This window comes from Seriola aureovittata, chromosome 14, assembly GCF_021018895.1.
Source record: "Seriola aureovittata isolate HTS-2021-v1 ecotype China chromosome 14, ASM2101889v1, whole genome shotgun sequence".
Taxonomy (NCBI): domain Eukaryota; kingdom Metazoa; phylum Chordata; class Actinopteri; order Carangiformes; family Carangidae; genus Seriola; species Seriola aureovittata.
This window is the reverse complement of record NC_079377.1, coordinates 1942810-1960630: the sequence shown is the minus strand read 5'-3', so window position 1 is coordinate 1960630 and position 17821 is coordinate 1942810. Positions and strand designations below refer to the sequence as shown.

The following is a 17821-nucleotide window of genomic DNA, read 5'->3' as shown; positions in this document are numbered from 1 at the left end:
GCACTTTGGTAAAGCTGGTGGTTGTGGGAGCAACACACTAAACAGGATTTCCACAGGTCATTAAAAAAATAAAATGTCTTATATTTACTGTAAATTAGTTGTAGGTGTTACATTTGCAGACCGTGTGTCTGTTTAAGACTGGTGGAAAAAAACAGCCAATAATAATGATGGTTTTGTGGTTTCATGCTTCTTGTTCCACGCTGTTGTCACTTTAACAGACACACGTTTATTCTTAAGATGTGGTCATGGCGACACACAAGGGGGCGCACAAAACTACAGTCTAAGGTCCACAGGTAGATAAGATCATTTTTAGTGAGAAAAGTGATAAGGGCTAAAATGTCTGCACTGCAAAACACTAAAAACATGTTATTTCCCCTCATAGCTAAAAAATAATAATTCTGTAGTAGGATGTAGAAAATGTTTTGCAGTAATAGTTATTTCTACCAACATGCAAAATGAATGTTTTGGTTCTTTAATACTGCTGCTTCAGGTGTTTAGATCTTTCTAACAAGAACTGAATTTTCTACTCTGCGTCTATTTTAAAATATTGTTTACAAAAAACGAAACAAAAACAAAAGTCAGAGTAAAAAATCATTTCGACATCGTGCACTGATTTAGATTTTTTTAAATGGTGCAGAAACCCTGTTCAAACAAGACTACCAAGTCATCCACCACATACTGACCCGGTGCTGACGAGCTTTAGGAGCCTACAGGTGTAACAGAGGCTAACGTTATATCCAGGCTGTGTAAAGGCTTCATGACGAAACAATCTCAAACAACAGTGTGTTTTCAGAATAAATGGGAACATGAAGGTAACTTTGAGATCTCTGAGGAAGAATGGTGTAGCTACTGTGACTTTCAATGGAAATGCACCAACTCACACACATGGAGAGAATTTGGATGAAAATGTCTAATTAGATATTTTTATTACCCCAAAGCAGAAAGCACAGTGAACAGGAGAGGAAGTGCTGGAGACTGTGTGGCAGCCAGGATGCCAATCACTGCCATATCATTTGGGAATGTCCAGACCTTCATTAATTCAAATGAATATTAACTGGATTTTTAGCATGGACAAAGTGAAACACTGAATAAAAATCTCTTTTCAGTTAAAGGTGTAATCCACAAATGGCACCCTCTCTACCCCAGGAGAGGTCACACAGAATGTTCCACAGTGAACATTTAGTGTGTCAGGAACAGCGAGGCTGGATGAAAAACATGTCGCATGTTGATGTTGGAAACCTCGTATCTATTGTCCAACTTATCATTTTCTCGCTCCCTCAGTTTCCTTCAGAAACGAGCAGGAAATGTTCTATTGTTCTCCGGCCGCAGCCCTGCACTGAGATAAGCTGGTGCAGCCACAGGAGTGTGTGTGTGTCAGTGTGTACTTTACACACACAGTAAAGTGCATTAATGTCCTCTAAAGGTTTCTCATTAAAGTCAGTGCTCTGTACATATTTTAAATGTAAATGAAAATAATAGCACAGTAAGAGTAAGCAGTTTGGACGACCCCAACCTTTCAGGTATACAAGTCTAGTCATTTTTTCAACTGCTGTTTTAGGTTCTTTTAAATGTATTGAGTTGTAGATTTAATTGTAAATGCCTATGCCATGCCACAATTTTATCACACAGGTTGACCGAGTTCCCCGAGATTCTGGTTTTACACTGGTTTTGGTTACCTTTCATTCATTAACTGGAAAACTGAAATAAATGAAACAGCAGGTGTGACATATGCAAAAGTTTGGGCACCCTGCTACTGTGTGTCAGTCCCCCACTCTTCCTGAGGATCACTTCAGCATCAGAGATATTGTGAGTCAGGTCAGGGGGTTGTTGGTTGGTGCAGGACTTTGAGGTCTCCTTTGGATCCTGTTGTAGAAGCCGGCCTCTTTTCCCTTTCACTTTAAGTCTGACTGCGGGACATTTGCCTCCAGAATCTGCTGACATGTGGTGGAATCCCTTCTTCCCTCTCTCCGTGCAGTGTTTTTTGTGCCACTGGCTCCCTCATACCCCCACAGCAGAAAATTTCCAACCCCATGTGCAACTGTTGGCAGAGTGTTCTTCTATCAAACGCTGCCCCTTCGTTTGTTCAAACACACCAAAAAGGCTCAGTTTTACCTTCATCTGTCTTTTTTTATTTTTTGCGCTTTTGTGCCTTTATTGTACAGGATAGTAGAGAGAGACAGGACATGGGGAGGCAGAGAGAGGGGGAATGACATGCAGCAAAGGGCCGTCCGATGCGGGACTCCAACTGCAGCGAGGACTGTTGCCTCTACACATGGGGCGCCTGCTTAGACCACTACGCCACACCACGCCCCTGACATCTGTTTCTAAAACCACTCTGGCTGATCCAGATGTTGTTGTTGTGCAGACTGCAGAAGTTGACTTTTGTGATGAGGTTGCAGGTTTCCTTTTAATGACTCCTCGGTGTTTGTGTGCACAGAGGAACGGTGCGCCACCACTCCGGTGTCAGCTGACCCGTCCTGCAGCTCTGTGCAGTTATATGGAGGTTTGGTTTTGATCCTGTAGGTTTTCCAAGCTTTTGCACCACAAGTACTTTCCAATATTTTCTATTTTTAAGTAACATTAATATTTGAAGAATAAGAATAATCATTTTAATGTGTGTTTGCTGCAGGGGTTTGATGTTCTTCTTTTATTTCAAAAACATAAAAATATGGAATTTGTCCTGGGTGTGAAAACTTTTCCCATCTGGAACAAAATCTGGGATGTTTGTGTCCACATGCACACCTCTAAAGTTATTCTGACAGTGATAGATAGCTATTTTGTAGAATTTAGTTTTTTGCTTTATAGAATATAAAAATAAATGTGATTATGAACCAACCTACCTGCATCTTCTTGGACCCCCCCCCCCCCCCCCCCAATACCATAGGACGACACATCAAGAGGTGTGAAGATTATGAATTTCTGTAACTGGAGAACGAGAGAGAATTCCTCTGACAGTAATTTTCCTTGCCTTCCACATGCTTGCACAGTCACAGTTGTGCCAGTTAGGCTTGATGAGATCCCTCTGGGCCTTATTTGCAGAGACAGTGTAGTCCTTTGTTGAACATACAGCTCTGGTGTTGTTGGTGGCAAATATTCTCAGGCTGTTGTGTAACAGTCTCATTGGTCAGTGGGCACTTGGGACTGACACTTGCAGCCTCTGTGTATTAACAAGCATGTGTATTAGTGTCACTGTCCCTTTGGAAATGTATTTAAAAATTATTCAGGCATGGACATTGTGCTGTGTAGGCCTTCACTGGGAAACTAATCTTATTCCTTCATTTCTGAAAAGTAAATAATGCATATAAAGGTTAACATGGAGTAAATATTGCTACACTGTGTTGTCTGTGGACATTTGTGAACTTTATCAGCCTTAAAGAGAAGTTTACATTCTGTTGCTATGTGGGTTGCTATGGCTGTTTGACATATTTTCAAATAAGATAAGATAAGATATATCTTAATTAGTCCCACACTGGGGAAATTTGTGTCAAACCGCAAAGTGACAGTACAAGAAAGACAAACTGCAAAATGGCAGTCAATAAATGATAGATTATAATATAATATGTACAATTCAATATTTACATTTACAAACAAATTACAAAATATATGTGTATATATGTGTACATATGAGGAATAGCAGCATATATTATCTTATCTTAAATACCCTTAGATTTGAGTGCATTCTTAAAAGTAAGAATGCATTAACTTAGGCAACATATATCACTTTCAATGAAAATTAAAGGGATTTAATGTCATTTACAGAAAATATAATTCAACTGTAAAAATATAACCATAACACATGTTCATCTAACACTGCACTATTTAGTTTGGAGCTTTTTTCATGTCACTAGTTTCTTTTTTTTACACATGAACTTAAGTTACACTCAATTTGATTCAGATATAATACAGTATAATGGCTACATAATAAATATGTTAAAAGTAATTATGTTGAACAGTTCACTCGCCATTAAAACTTGGTTGAAGGAGCATTTACACGGCTGCTATCTGGAGAAGCAATATAAGAGCAGTGATGTCGAGGACGAGCTGAGGATGTACGCTGTTATTTAACCGCAATCCAAGGTGTCGGATGGATCGGGCTCCGGGAGGGAGGAGCCGCTCACTGTGGGCTGAGCTGACTGATGTCCGGGCAGGTCAACCAGGCGTGCTGGGTCTAAGGAGAGAGAGGAGAGGAGAGGAGAATAATCACAGACAGTTGTTTTTAAACGACCGTGTGATTTTTCCACACTTGTCTCTCTGAGTTGTTGAAAACAGTGATCCACAAGATGGGGAACCGGGTCGCCCGTGAGGACTACGAGTGGGTGTACACGGACCAGCCGCATGCCGACAGGAGGAAAGAGATCCTGGGTGAGTTAGCTTATCCTTTAGCAAATATTTGAAAAACCAATACTTGATTTAACTTACATATAACGATGCTAACTTATCTGTGGGACTAATTCAATGGCATTGTCGTTAGTTAAACATGTAATGGCGTATATATTCCACTACCGTAGTAGTTAGCTGACCCGGTTTGCTAATGTAACCAAGCTAACGGTTCTATATCCGCCCGTGTAAATCCCAAGTCCCAGTTAACTGACCTAGGTTATGCTTAACGTCGGTGACTAGCTTACGCCCATTGTATTAACCGACACCCGGTATCTTGGCTTTTAGAAATATATAGATATACAGACTAAATTTACACAAGCTAATTGCAGCTAGTTAGCTTAATGTAACATATTAACGTTAGCAGTGCACAGCCACTCCCTGAAACATAGCCACCCTCCGTGCTGTTCACAGGAAAGTTACGGTAACGGCTTAGATAACTGCCATAGGTGGACTTACACAAGTCTGGCACAGTTACTCTCAGTAGATGCTTTATGGGAGATATTAGAAGTGGCCAGACAGTATATAATAATCTATTAGGACGAAATTAGTTATATATATCATATTAAAGCGATGCCAGTATGGAAACAATTTATTTATACATGTACATTACGGAAGCAGACTTAGCTGGGTAACTATTGTGAACACATTTTGAAGAGCAGAGAAGTACGATGTAGCCTTATTTGTTATCACACTAAAACACAGACTGTTCAACACTTGCTCCAGGCCTCAGTTATACTGGCCCGCTTGTTTTCATGATGCCAATGTTTTACTTTCTTACACGACAATTTTACATAAACGCGAGGATCCATGTGACGTAAATTTCGTCATGAGTCAAATTGCCCCCCTTTATGAGAATCACATGTCCCTGAGTCCCTAGGTACATGACTTAGTTTTGGATTATTTAAGGATGTATGTGTTTTATGTACAGCTGTTGTATATCTATCGGTGCAGCAGATAACTGCATAAACTTTCAAGTGTGGATACAAGTATGAAAATTGTATGTTTAACTTGAAAATTTTTCCATTAACTTGAAAAATCCGGTTACATACTTGAAATTTCAAAATTTCAAGATGGCATTTGTATCCACATTTGAAAGATTATTGCAGTTATCTGCTGCCTTATGTCTTTTGATTGTTAACAGACAGAGTTAATTTGTCAACACAAAGTACTGCTGTTGTGTTGAAAGTGAGACCAGAGTCATGGGTAAAGATACTCCTTTCCCTGGGCTTAATTATTCATGTTGATACATACTGAATACTGCAGTATCAGGAGACACTACTGATCAGTGTGGGTGCTGTGAATGTGTTTCCACAGAGGTTGTGGACATGAAGAGCAGGAAACAGAGTTTATTTAGTTATGGGTATGAAACCTTTGAATAGAACTTGTTCATAGATCTAACATGTTTTCATTGAGTATCACAATTTTGTTCATTTTACTCTTATTTTAATTTAAAACACATTATAAGCTTAGTAAAGTAAAAATAAAAAAATAGTTTTTTTGGTATTTGTGTTCAAACTCACATAAACCTTTCAAGATATTCTACTCGCACCAGGATCCCAAAAATCTTCAAAGATCTTTAACTTTATTATGAAAACTTACCAGCAACATTTTACTTGATTACTTAATTTACTTCTGGTATTATAACTTCACTTCCTTGTTAGAGAGAACAGACAATACAAACCTAGAAATGTGTGCAAAATACTTGGCTTCTTTGCAGAGGATCTGTAAATTAAATTTACCACAATACAATGATTACTATGTAAATTTAGGAGGGAGCGTTTTTAACAGACTCTGACCTTTGCTCAGTCTGTGGTTTCTGCTCATGTTGGAGTTCTGAGCTACTATATCTGTAAGTTCTGCAGTTTTTCATCATATAGGGCCCTTGCCATTGCTTGTAAAGAGCTTTGTTGTATGCAGTCACATGCCTCAGGCCTCTCCCACTGAGGGCCAGCTCAGACATGTAACGGTGGGGGGCGTTGAATGACACGGCTGTGGTGAGTGCTGAGACTTGTCTTTCAGCTGTAACCTGCTGGTCCTCAGGCAGATAGACCATGTTTATGTAACCTGGGGGGTTTCTTTGTTTCTTTTTGCATCTTTTTGAAAGCAATTGAATATTTAACAGCTGAGAAGCTAAAGCTTTGTGTGACCTGGGATTTTATCATGGGTAGAGATTGTATTCAGTATTCAGCATAATTTTTCATTGCACCATATTTGGCCTTTTTATTGTTGAATGGCCTAAAGCCACGGTTTCTAGATAAACTCAATGCTGTGAATGCAACTAAATCAGTGCTGCTTAACTTTCACAGATATTTACTAGGAGCATAAAATATGTATACACTTTCCAATAGCTTCAGGCCGTGCATGTTTTTCCCCATTTGAGTGTCTGTGTGATACTGGTTCCTACTGGGAATCAGTGATTGGCATCTGGCAGTTGTTTAATTTTCAGTGAAGGAGTTCATAATATCAAAAATGAACCATGTGACCCCCCCCCCCCCCCCCCCCCCCCCCACCCCCTCAGCTTGATGACAATGATAGATAAACTTTAGTTCAGTAACAAAGGTTCGCAATGCGGCCATGTTCAGTGACTTGTTAAACCCATCAGTTGGCTTATCAACACTTGGCAGTTTGCACAGCCAGCCGCAGTCCGCACACACACTGAACCACATGACATGACTAACTACAAACGAAAGTGTAGCTGGATTCCTCCAGGTCTTCGCAGCTAGATGAATTTAAACATTCTGGTGAAGGACAGTGCATGAGGTCAGTTCTGGCCTCATCTGCCACAGGTATATGTTAACATTTAGGTTAACCAACATTAACATTAGATTAGTGAAAATAACTTTTGAAACATTTATATGCAAATACAGAAATTTCATACAAATTTTGTGAGTTCACTGTTGCCCTAGGCAATAGTAGTTTAGACAGTCTCAACACAAGGTCCACTTAGTAACAAGGAACAAGGACAAGGCACATAAAACTGAATCAATAAAAAGCCAAGATAAAGAGTTTCAAAATCATCCAAAAAAACTTCCAGTGTAGATTAGAGCTCTGATACAAAGTCTGTGCTCATGTTTGTTTCACAGCAGCTGCTTAGTTTCCTCTGGATTTCAGTTTGGAGTGAGGCTAACACAAGGGTGATTTTGACGGTATGTGGGAAGTCAGCCATTTACTCCCAACTTCTGTGTCTCCTCCACAGGGACTTGTGTCATTAAACAAACACACCAGCTCACAGCGTTGCTTGTTCTGACTTTCAACAGTAGTGTCTTGCAAGACTGAAGAGATAAGCCTTGGGTGTTACTGCTGGAAATGTTGGCCAGACGTGTTAAGCAGTTTAATGTGAAACAAAGTTTTTCCTCTAGTTTTAAAATAACCTTTAAAACTATAACCACCTGGCAGCCATATACACACATACACACACACACACACACACACACACACACACACACACACATATATATATATAGGGGCAAGGTTCATGCCTGAATACTGGGCTAGTAATAATTGGCACTGGCTAGTTAACATTTTACCTCACCAGTCTGTTGGATTATTGCTAAAAAGTCTTTGTAATGAAGCCTGGAGCTGAATGACGTCTTCTGCAGGTCACATTTTCCGTGGGAATGATCAGCTAAGATGTTAGTTAACAGGTTATTAAGTGTGTGACAGCTGTCATCAAAAGTGACTCTTGTTTTATTCTCTTTTAATACAACTGTGTAAAGTGTGACTCACCCCACTTCATTTCATAATTAGATATTCATTAAGTAAATCTTCGTATTAATTTTTGAAAAATGTTGACTTTAAGAAACTAATACATTTGATACAAGATAACAAATTTATGGTTTGTCAACTTTTAGTTCACTAGAAAAACCATTAAGAACATAAAAGTTATTAAAGTATCAACTTGTTGGTAGGGAACTGTGGCAATATGGCTAAGAATGGAATGTAAAATAAATAACATGAATGCATGATAACATTAGACATACAGTACGGTACGCCTAAGATACAGGGGAAGCTGATTTCACTAGGCGATTACTAAAGAACAGAAGATGGACAGAGATGTAATGTCCTTCACCAGTGTCCCTTTTCAAACAGCACAGAATCTCTTCATTCCTCTCAGGCTTTTAAAATGATCCAATCTGACTCCATTATCAAATCAGAATCCTTTCAAACCTCGTGATGAACCTATCTTTGTTTAGTCTTCAGCCTTAGAAAGTTACTAAGATTACAAATAACTGACACTGAAAAGATCCAGTTGAAATCTGGAGACTGAGAAGACAGAAGCTGTTTTGAGTTCCAGCCTCTTGAAGAACTGAACTCATCCTGAAAGAAATGTTTGTGCCAAAGATAAAGATAGAAGAAAAAGCACAGATAGCAGCAGAAGATCAATTGTTGATTAAATCTGTATTCACACTTTGAAATAACAACAGCTGACTTTGGCACAACTCATTTCCAGAAGCTACTTGATCCAAAGACGGAACTAAATGTTGATCCCGGTTTTGATCTGATATGAATAAAATTTGAACTGGGAGATTCTGACACACGAACCTGGCGTGAGATCAGGTGACACCGTTCACTCTGATGGAGACTCTGTTGGAACTATAAAAACATCAGTTAATGCAGTGGTGGTTTATGGTTTACGCAGTGGTGTAGCACAACAGTGTGGGCCCTGAAGATGCAACTTACATAGATAGAATGACAGACCTTCACTTTGATACTGTCCTGCATTGCATTGTTTTCAAACAAACTTGTTTCAAATATGTACGAAAGACCCAGGTCATTCACACACACACACGCACACACACTGCTTACACACATTTCCTAAACTAGGTCTCATTTTTTTCAGAACTCTGCACACAAATCCATAAATTGCTCACAAAATGTGTTTGCCACATACCTGCTGCAAAATGAAGTACTGAATTGAAAATATTACAAACACTTCTAAAAATCAAGTATTTGCATCAATTACCAAACACCTTTTCATTATAGTACATTTTTGGATTTACCATGTTCTAAATCTAAAGCTCTTCTGTCTTCCACAAGCTTGTATATACATTTCCATACAGTGATCTAAAGTGACAACACAGTAATGTAATCTACTAAGGTGTTGAAATGTACACAGTACAGTAAACACTTATGCAATGTTGAAACAGAATATAGTTGTTTTTTCCAAATTGTTACTGTTGTAACTGCAGCACATTGTTCTCTTTTTCTAAAGTCAGTCAGGTTTTTATCAAAACAGCAACATTTGGAGTCTAAGTCTGGAAGCTCTGGTGAAAAGGTTTAATTCATTGGTGATTCAATGTTGAAGTGACTGACTGACTTTGCATGTTTCGACACGTGAACAAGATTTTCATTGTTTTAGTGACTTTTGCACAGGTGATTTAGTTTTTTGAGAAATGATGAACTGTGAGAATGACGTTTGTGATGTGTAATTGCATCAAAGCAATTGAGAAAAACTGTAATACGCCCACTGTCATCACAGTTAGAATAACTAAATCAACAAGTGAACATATCTCACTCAGCCATGTAGTTGTGGCCCTACACAGATCAGTAGTTGACTGACATTGAAATGCTTCTTTTCATCTAAATATCACTGGTGTATCTTTTCTCTCTCTTTCTCTGTTTTTACATTTACATCTTTGAGTATAAACATAAGGTGAAGTCGTTCATATAAATGTGTGCCACTAGATAATTGTCAGTATATCAATCTGAAATGAATTTCACTCTAGTCTCTTGTTTTGCTTCTACAGCCAAATATCCAGAAATCAAGTCGCTGATGGGACCTGACCCGAGACTGAAATGGATTGTGTGCATGATGGTGGCGATACAGTTTTTAGCTTTCTACCTGGTCAAAGACTTGGACTGGAAATGGGTTTTGTTTTGGACCTATGCCTTTGGCAGCTGTATCAACCACTCAATGACGCTTGCTATTCATGAGATTTCCCACAACACGGCCTTTGGAAACAACAAGGCCATGTGGAACCGCTACTTTGCCATGTTTGCCAACCTGCCCATCGGCCTGCCCTACTCTGCCTCCTTCAAACGCTACCACCTGGACCATCATCGCTACCTGGGTGGAGACGGTGTAGACGTGGACATCCCCACTGAGTTTGAAGGCTGGTTCTTCTGCACACGCTTCCGTAAATTCATCTGGATTATTCTGCAGCCGCTGTTTTATGCCATCCGCCCACTCTGCATCAACCCCAAACCCATCACTCAGCTGGAGCTGACCAACGTGGCCTTCCAGCTCACCTTTGACATCCTGCTCTTCTGGCTGTGGGGGGCTAAGCCTGTGGTCTACATGCTGGCTGGCTCCATGCTGGGGATGGGTCTGCACCCAATCTCTGGTCACTTCATAGCTGAGCACTACATGTTCCTCAAGGGTCATGAGACCTACTCTTACTATGGCTCCCTCAACCTTCTCACCTTCAACGTGGGCTACCACAATGAGCACCACGACTTTCCCAGCATCCCAGGACGCAGGCTGCCCATGGTGAGTACACCCGAGTGACTGGAGATCACTGTTAGCCACAGGTGATGCACTTTTCTATCAGACTGCAATGTCATCTGCATTTCCATCAGGTTAGAAAGGTTTGGAAGAAGGAACATCTGTCACGACAGGAAGCTGTACTAATTCCTCTCTCAAACATAATATGAGAGCAGGAAATGTTAACTTATTCTGTGGTCCCTTTAGTTAAAACAGTCAGTCAGTCAGTCAGTCAACAAACATGACAAGACTGAGATTTGTCTCATCACCTTGAGACAAAGGGAGTTTTGTGTTGTTATAACCAGAAAGTGTTTGATATTGAGATCATACTGAGTACATCAGTATCTTGTGAGAACAGTTCTAAAATGTGTATCATTTGTTATCTCGACATAATGAGTTATTTAGGACATGATTTCACATAGTGCATCTGAAAATAATGTATTCACCATGAGCCTCCTCACTCTCTTTAAATAAGTAGATCAGGGTTGTGAAGAATGCTTGATTCTTCTTCTTGAGTCTTCTTCTTTTAATGAAAGTGTGTAAGGACTGTGAAGATGCACTCCCTGGTTATTAGATTGTTAACATGCCAACATGCTAAACTATTGACGAAGTGTTAAATGTGTGTATTTTTATATTCTTATCTCTGCAGATTAATAAGGACTTGGTTTGAATAATCGATTCTATTTTGTACAATAAGACTCTAACTCATAGCTGAGAACCTTTTGGACCTGATTAGATCTTTTCCTCACATTTGCCTGGCGCCTGTCTTACATAATCAAGGCAGAAAAATAAACTCTTCAGCAGTAAGTCTTCAGCAGTAAAGATAAGACAGACTATAAAACAGCGATTAGAAATGACTGACAGGAGCTGTAAAAGCATGGTCCAACCAAGACCAGTCTACAGCAGCACAAGGTGAAATTTAGTACACTGTAAAATGAAATGAAAGTATATTTCAGCAAGAATGTTACTCACTAAAAAGCTTGCTTACTACCCAAGCACTAGCGAGGAAGCCTAGCAAGCTAATGTTAAGACAAGTCATTCATAATAAATGGTTTACAAATACATTGTGTTTTATGCAGAATTTTTCACATTACATAGACACTGCACAAATAAAGCTCTGAGGAAATGTGAGAGTTGTGAATTTGACTTCCTCATAGTCTAAAAGAAGATTACATTACCAAATCATTGAAATCTGTCTCGTGGGTAAGAAATGGCAGGATTTTTCAAGTGAATAGCCCCAGAGGGATAAACATATCATTTTTGCTGCTTGTATCCACCTGTGAAAGATTATTGCAGTTAATCTGCTGCACTAAAAGACTGTATATTGTGTTGAATGGTGGCAGATTGCACCATCAGTCACAGGTCAATCAGAGCCACGTCAGCAGCAACCAGTCCTGCTGTATCACTGGAGCAGAAATGAAAGTGAAGCTATGTGTTCTTGTTTTCCAGGTGAAGAAAATAGCAGCAGAGTATTACGATGACCTGCCTCAGTACACGTCGTGGGTGAAGGTTCTGTACGACTTCATCATGGACGACGCACTGAGCCCGTACTCTCGAGTCAAGAGGAAGCTGAAGGGAGACGTCAAACAGGAGTAACTTCACTGAAAGCTTCACTGGATCAAGCTGCAGCGTCACCATGACAGCAGCTGCCTCACCGCCCTATAAACTTAACAGCTTCTGCAGATTAATACATTCAACATGTGAAACCTGGGTGGAGTTTGTGTACAGGAGTCTTGATGTAGGAGGAAATATTTTCACAGACTGTTGTTATCCAGTTCAGAAAAGCCAAGACAAGTGGTGTGAGATTAAGAAGTTTGTTTGTATCTGGGACTGGCTGCACAAAGACTTAGTTCAACTTAATATAGATGTCTAATTTGCCATGTATTCTGAATGAAATAAGACTGTTGCCCATGACATTTGTTGTGCCCCACAGGATGAATTGTAATTGGCTCTGGCGATCTCTCCAGTTCTTAGGTTTAAAACTAACCTCACATGTCCACTGAAGGCAGCTGTGTTTTATTTACAGATGATCCGCTGCCATTCTAGCTGCTGTGCTAATGAACATGTGAGAGCTCTTCACATGCTGGGTCTATGTTCAACGTCTCTGTGTACTGTTAGCATTTAGCTCAGAGCCCCAGGGTTCTCTCTCTCTCTCCAGCTCTGTGAAAGGACTTTGGTCATGAACAGACAAACCTCCAAAAAGTTTTCCCAGGTGTTACTGGATCCTAAAACCTCTTGTTGGTTTCTTTACTCACTGCCTAACAGCAGGAAACCACTTGTCAGCAGTTGCATTGGACCAGTAAGAACAACACAACACCATAGACCAGTCTGAGAAGTCTTTGTGCATCCAGCCCCAGAAACGATCATAAGGAAGCTACGCAGCCAACTAACAATAAACCCACACAGGTTTAGTTCCTTTACTCCTGTCTGGTGACGGAGTGCAAACCGTGTGGAAGGTGTTCTACGGTTTGTGCTCTGCCACAGATTAACCCAGGCAACTACCTTCCTCCCATCTTGGACTTGCTATTGGTCGACAGCAGAGTGTGTGTGTGTGTGTGTGTGTGTGAGAGAGTGAGTGAGTGAGTGAGTGAGTGCGCACGCGTGTGTGTGTGTGTGTGTGTGGGTGCGTGCGTGTCTCTATCAAAGTGGACCAAAGTTGGACTCTGAGTGAATCCACTCATTAAACCCCCCCCCCCCATATAAACTGATCGCTGCAACACACAGCTGTCATGTCTGTTTGATACTTCCTGTATTGAGTTGATGGGGAGGCTTGCATCAGTCGCTTTCTATTTTAAATGTAGAGATTTGCCTTTTGTGGCCCATGACCCTGTTTTCAACTGTCTGCTTTCTAACGTGACACACGAATGCACCATGACATGATACGACCTGTGAGTGTGACACTCAGGAGACTTTGAGGTTGTGTTGCATGCGAGATCAAAGTGTGTTATTCATTAGTGCCTCAGCTTTGTCTTCACTTCTGCCTTTGTGGTCTTCATTTAAATTTGAACAATTCATTCACTTTAATGAGAAACTGCCAAGAAGTGAAAAAATGTTTGTCAAAATCTTTTTCCCCTCCTCCAGCTTCAGGTTGTAGAGGCGGAGCTGCAGCTGCACCTGAAGTCATGTCCTCTGTGTTCTATGTTTGAAATGCCTTTAGTAACCTGGAACCAAATTACATGTGGTTGATGCGGAATTGGCTCATTCCACTGCTTCAGTATGTAGTGTCATCAACTTTGACTACTTTAAAGCCAATGAAATAAATGAATAAATAAACAAGCAAAGTTTTATTTATATAGCACATTTCATTCCAGGTAGAAGCACAATGTGCAGCACAAAACATGAATTATCAAAGAAGTTGCCACCACAAAAACTATGGATAATATGACGGGGTATTAGGGGAAACATTGAGGGGAAAAAATCTGAAATTTTGATAATTAATTTGTAATATTATGAGATTTGTCATTATTTAGAGAATAAAATAATATCACAAGAAAAAAGTCATGAGAATAAAGTTGTACATTTACAAGAAAAAGTGATATAATAAAGTTGTAATTGTAGGTTCAGTGTTTTAGAGAGGAAACATCAGAAGCTTTAAAATGAATGTGGAGCATCCTGTGCAGTTCTACTTTAGCAGAGGTTTCACTAATAAGGAGATACTTCATCTTATGGCTCATCATCAGCATCATCATCATCAGGTCACAGAAGAGATTGTGAGGAAACTGAGTCTGTTCTATTGTTAGACAAGCAGCTCAGACTGACACTGACTGTCCTTTCACCTGTTTGATTGTTGTAATATTCCTAAGAATGATGTTTTTTCTCTCAAAATTTTACATTTTTAATTCTTGTTATATTGCGACTTCATTGTTGTAATATTATGAGTTTGTTCTTGTAATTTCAGATTTCTTTTTTTTCTTGAATGTGGCCTTAATACTCCGTCGTAGGCTGAAAACCATTTCCAATGAGAGCACTATTCCTGGCAATGGAGAGGCTTCACACTCCATTTCCTTGGAACACTCAGCAAATAAAAACACTGTCACTAATCAGTGGTCCTCCTGTCTGTCCGCCAGGTCTCCCTCTGAGGCGTCATGTAGCAGCAGGAAGACCAAGTTTAGGTAGAAACAAACACTGCGAAACAACAAAAGTTCATTTTTAACCTCAGAAGCAGCAGTTTACAAAACAAGCTCCTGAAGCTTTCGATCATATCACATGATCTTCCTCAGCAGGTGGATTGCCCAGTTGTCATGTAGTTTTTCAAAAACCTTTTCAGAGCACTTTAAGTTCATTGTCGTTTCAAATGTTTTTATTGTGAAGCACCATGAATTTAATACTACAGCCTTTATTGTTGAGAAATAGCAACATATAGGAAACACATACAAATGCAGCATAATACCAGTGGAACGAATCTGAACACAAGCTCTCCTTTCCTTTGACTGGTGTTTGATATTCTGATCGACTGTCTCAGCCTCTCTCTGGTCTCTTCCAGAGGCAAAAGGAATCTTCTGCCATTTTTTTTCAAACCTTATCCTCTTCATGCAAAAACTGTTGATGTGGAAAGCCGCTGTTCGAGTGACGTGTTTCTTTTCTTTTCCCAGAACAACAGTCTGAGTGTCTTTGCTTTAATAAAACCACAGAACAGGAGCTGTTTCTGAAGCGTCTCCAGTTTATTTGAGTCCTCAGAAATTCCAAGAAACCTGGATCTGGAAAGATCTGAATTCTGATCGTGCAGCAGATTTAAGCAATATCACATGAGAGGGAGCGACGTACTGAATATCAGCACAGCTGTGATTCAGATATTGCTTTTATACAACAGTTCTAGCGCCATATTAGTTAAATCAATTAATCATTAATCATCAGTCCAACACCTCAGCCAAAGGAAGTGGACTAATCTGATTATTTATTTATTATGAACGGTTTTATTATTATTATTTATTATTATTATTATTATTATAAACAATTAGCTAATGGACACATGAATTTCCCAGTGGGGATAAATAAAGTATCTATCTATCTATCTATCTATCTATCTATCGTTACCTCAGGCGTGAAGTATCCAGGCTTCTTCCTTCATCCTCTTATGATGACCAGACTTACAAATCAGTAATATTATTTCTGGAAATATTTTCATCTTTGCAAAGTTCGTTACAATCTTAGATAGATAACGACTGTTAATGTTAGGCTGATTAATGGTTAAGCGGAGATACATGTAGTTAAAAGTCCCAGTGCTGTTATACTCTATATCCGCACTCATATGACTCTCGTCCAGTCAAATTTGTTGGAACTAACTGTTGTATAAAACTGCAATAATCTTTCAAATGTGGATACAAGCGCAAAAATTGTTTCTGGGCCCATTAATTTGAAAAACCCCATTAGCCACTTGAAATGTCAAGACCTCAGGCAGAAGCAGAGACACACTGTGGCAGCAATCACATTAGCAGATCCTGTTGCCCCAGTCATCTCCCAGTCATCTCCCAGTCATCTCCCAGTCATCGGTGTCTGGTAACAGGCAGCAGGTCAGTGTGACACAGCTGCTGCTGCTGCTGCTGCTGCTGCCGAGTCACAGAACTCCAACTGAACTCATCTAAAATAGTTCTAACCTCTGTTTTCAGTTGGATTGTTGACATTCATGCTGAAATATTAAAACGCTGCTTCTCTAAAACAAAACTGAAGACCTTTAATTTCATTTTCCTGCTCTTATCTATAAAGAACATCTTCTTCAAAACACCGTGCGACACACTCGTTTCTGTCCATGGTGTTGCAGCCAACCTCACAGTGCACGTCTCCAGTTCATGCTGACCTGCTGAGAGTGACGGCAGAGGGCTAAAACACATGGTTTCCAGTACCTGGATGAAGGGTAACTGACGAGTCCCAGTTCAACAGCACCAACATGATGGTAGTACTGTGTAGCATGATATCAGGGTCATTCAGGTCAGTATATGTTCTTACAGCAGACCAGAGGGATGATGGGTAGTTGTAACATCATGGTGCAACAATCACTGAGGGATGGCTCAAGGGTTCTACCAGCGCAGTAAGACTGCAGCATCCACCCATCAACATAGTTACTACACAGGCCTTTCTGCTATCATCTTCTTTTTTTATTTTTTATTTCACAAACTGTCAGTTTATTCTGAGTTTTAACTGAGTTTTTAACTGACAGTTTATTCTTGGCCGTGGGAAGTCACAGTTTGATATAGTCGAAAGCTGCAGCTGCGAGTAAGTGGACCTTGAGTCTCATCAGCTGTTCACATGTGTTTTGATGCTGCAGTGTGTTGCTTTTCCACTAGACTGAATTTGATTGAAGTTTCTGATATTTGACCTGATTCACACACAAACACGGAAGGAGCGAGAACACCTGTATAATGCATCCCAGTCCAGCAGACTACAGTCGTCATGACTACAGAGCTGAATCACCCTCAGCTCACAGGGACAGGCTGCGCTAACACAGGACTGTTGGTCTTCATCCCGATCCTCAGGCCACATAGTGTGGTTCATGCTGGGGAGTTGTGCACGGTTAGACTGTTATATGAATGTTTGCCTCATGAATGAGGATTGTGGCACAGAGGTAAACCATCTGGGTCACATTAGGTGTAATTAGCAGGGGCTTTAATCACCTGTGTGCTGCAGTGTAACTAACACCTGCAGGTCAGTACATGTTCCAGTGCTCCTGCCTCAGGCTGAAAACTGCTGCAGTAATATGACACCTGTCTACTGTGTCATCTTATATGTGGGTCATTTTTATGTTGTGTGTTGTTACACTATTTCACTAATGAAATAAAAGAATAATGCTGCAGATCGGTTCCAACACATTCTGACCCACATTTGTTAGAAAGGTCGTGTAAGTTACACAATGATGAAACAAACACAGGCTGCATTTATGTTGTAAACCCAGTCGCCCAGATGTCATGGGCAAAGTCACCAACTTCCTCTTAATGGCTGCTGATGATGGCATGTGCTCAGTAC

General features: G+C 40.1%; 1 protein-coding gene across 1 annotated transcript; it reads left to right on the top strand.

Annotated features, from left to right (window-relative positions):
• Window positions 1–4050: 4050 nt before the first annotated feature.
• Window positions 4051–15502, top strand: degs1 (delta(4)-desaturase, sphingolipid 1). The gene is made up of 3 exons (XM_056394991.1): window positions 4051–4362; window positions 10128–10870; window positions 12314–15502. The coding sequence occupies exons 1-3, from the start codon at window positions 4281–4283 to the stop codon at window positions 12458–12460; spliced, it is 972 nt and encodes a 323-aa protein (XP_056250966.1). The 5' UTR covers window positions 4051–4280; the 3' UTR covers window positions 12461–15502.
• Window positions 15503–17821: the final 2319 nt, after the last annotated feature.

Bases quoted from the DNA above. Each gene is read 5' to 3' on its own strand.
- degs1 (XM_056394991.1), top strand. From the start codon at position 4,281: ATGGGGAACCGGGTCGCCCGTGAGGACTACGAGTGGGTGTACACGGAC. The intron at 4,363-10,127 runs GTGAGTTAGCTT...TTGCTTCTACAG, and splicing joins CAGGAGGAAAGAGATCCTGG to CCAAATATCCAGAAATCAAG. The intron at 10,871-12,313 runs GTGAGTACACCC...CTTGTTTTCCAG, and splicing joins CAGGACGCAGGCTGCCCATG to GTGAAGAAAATAGCAGCAGA.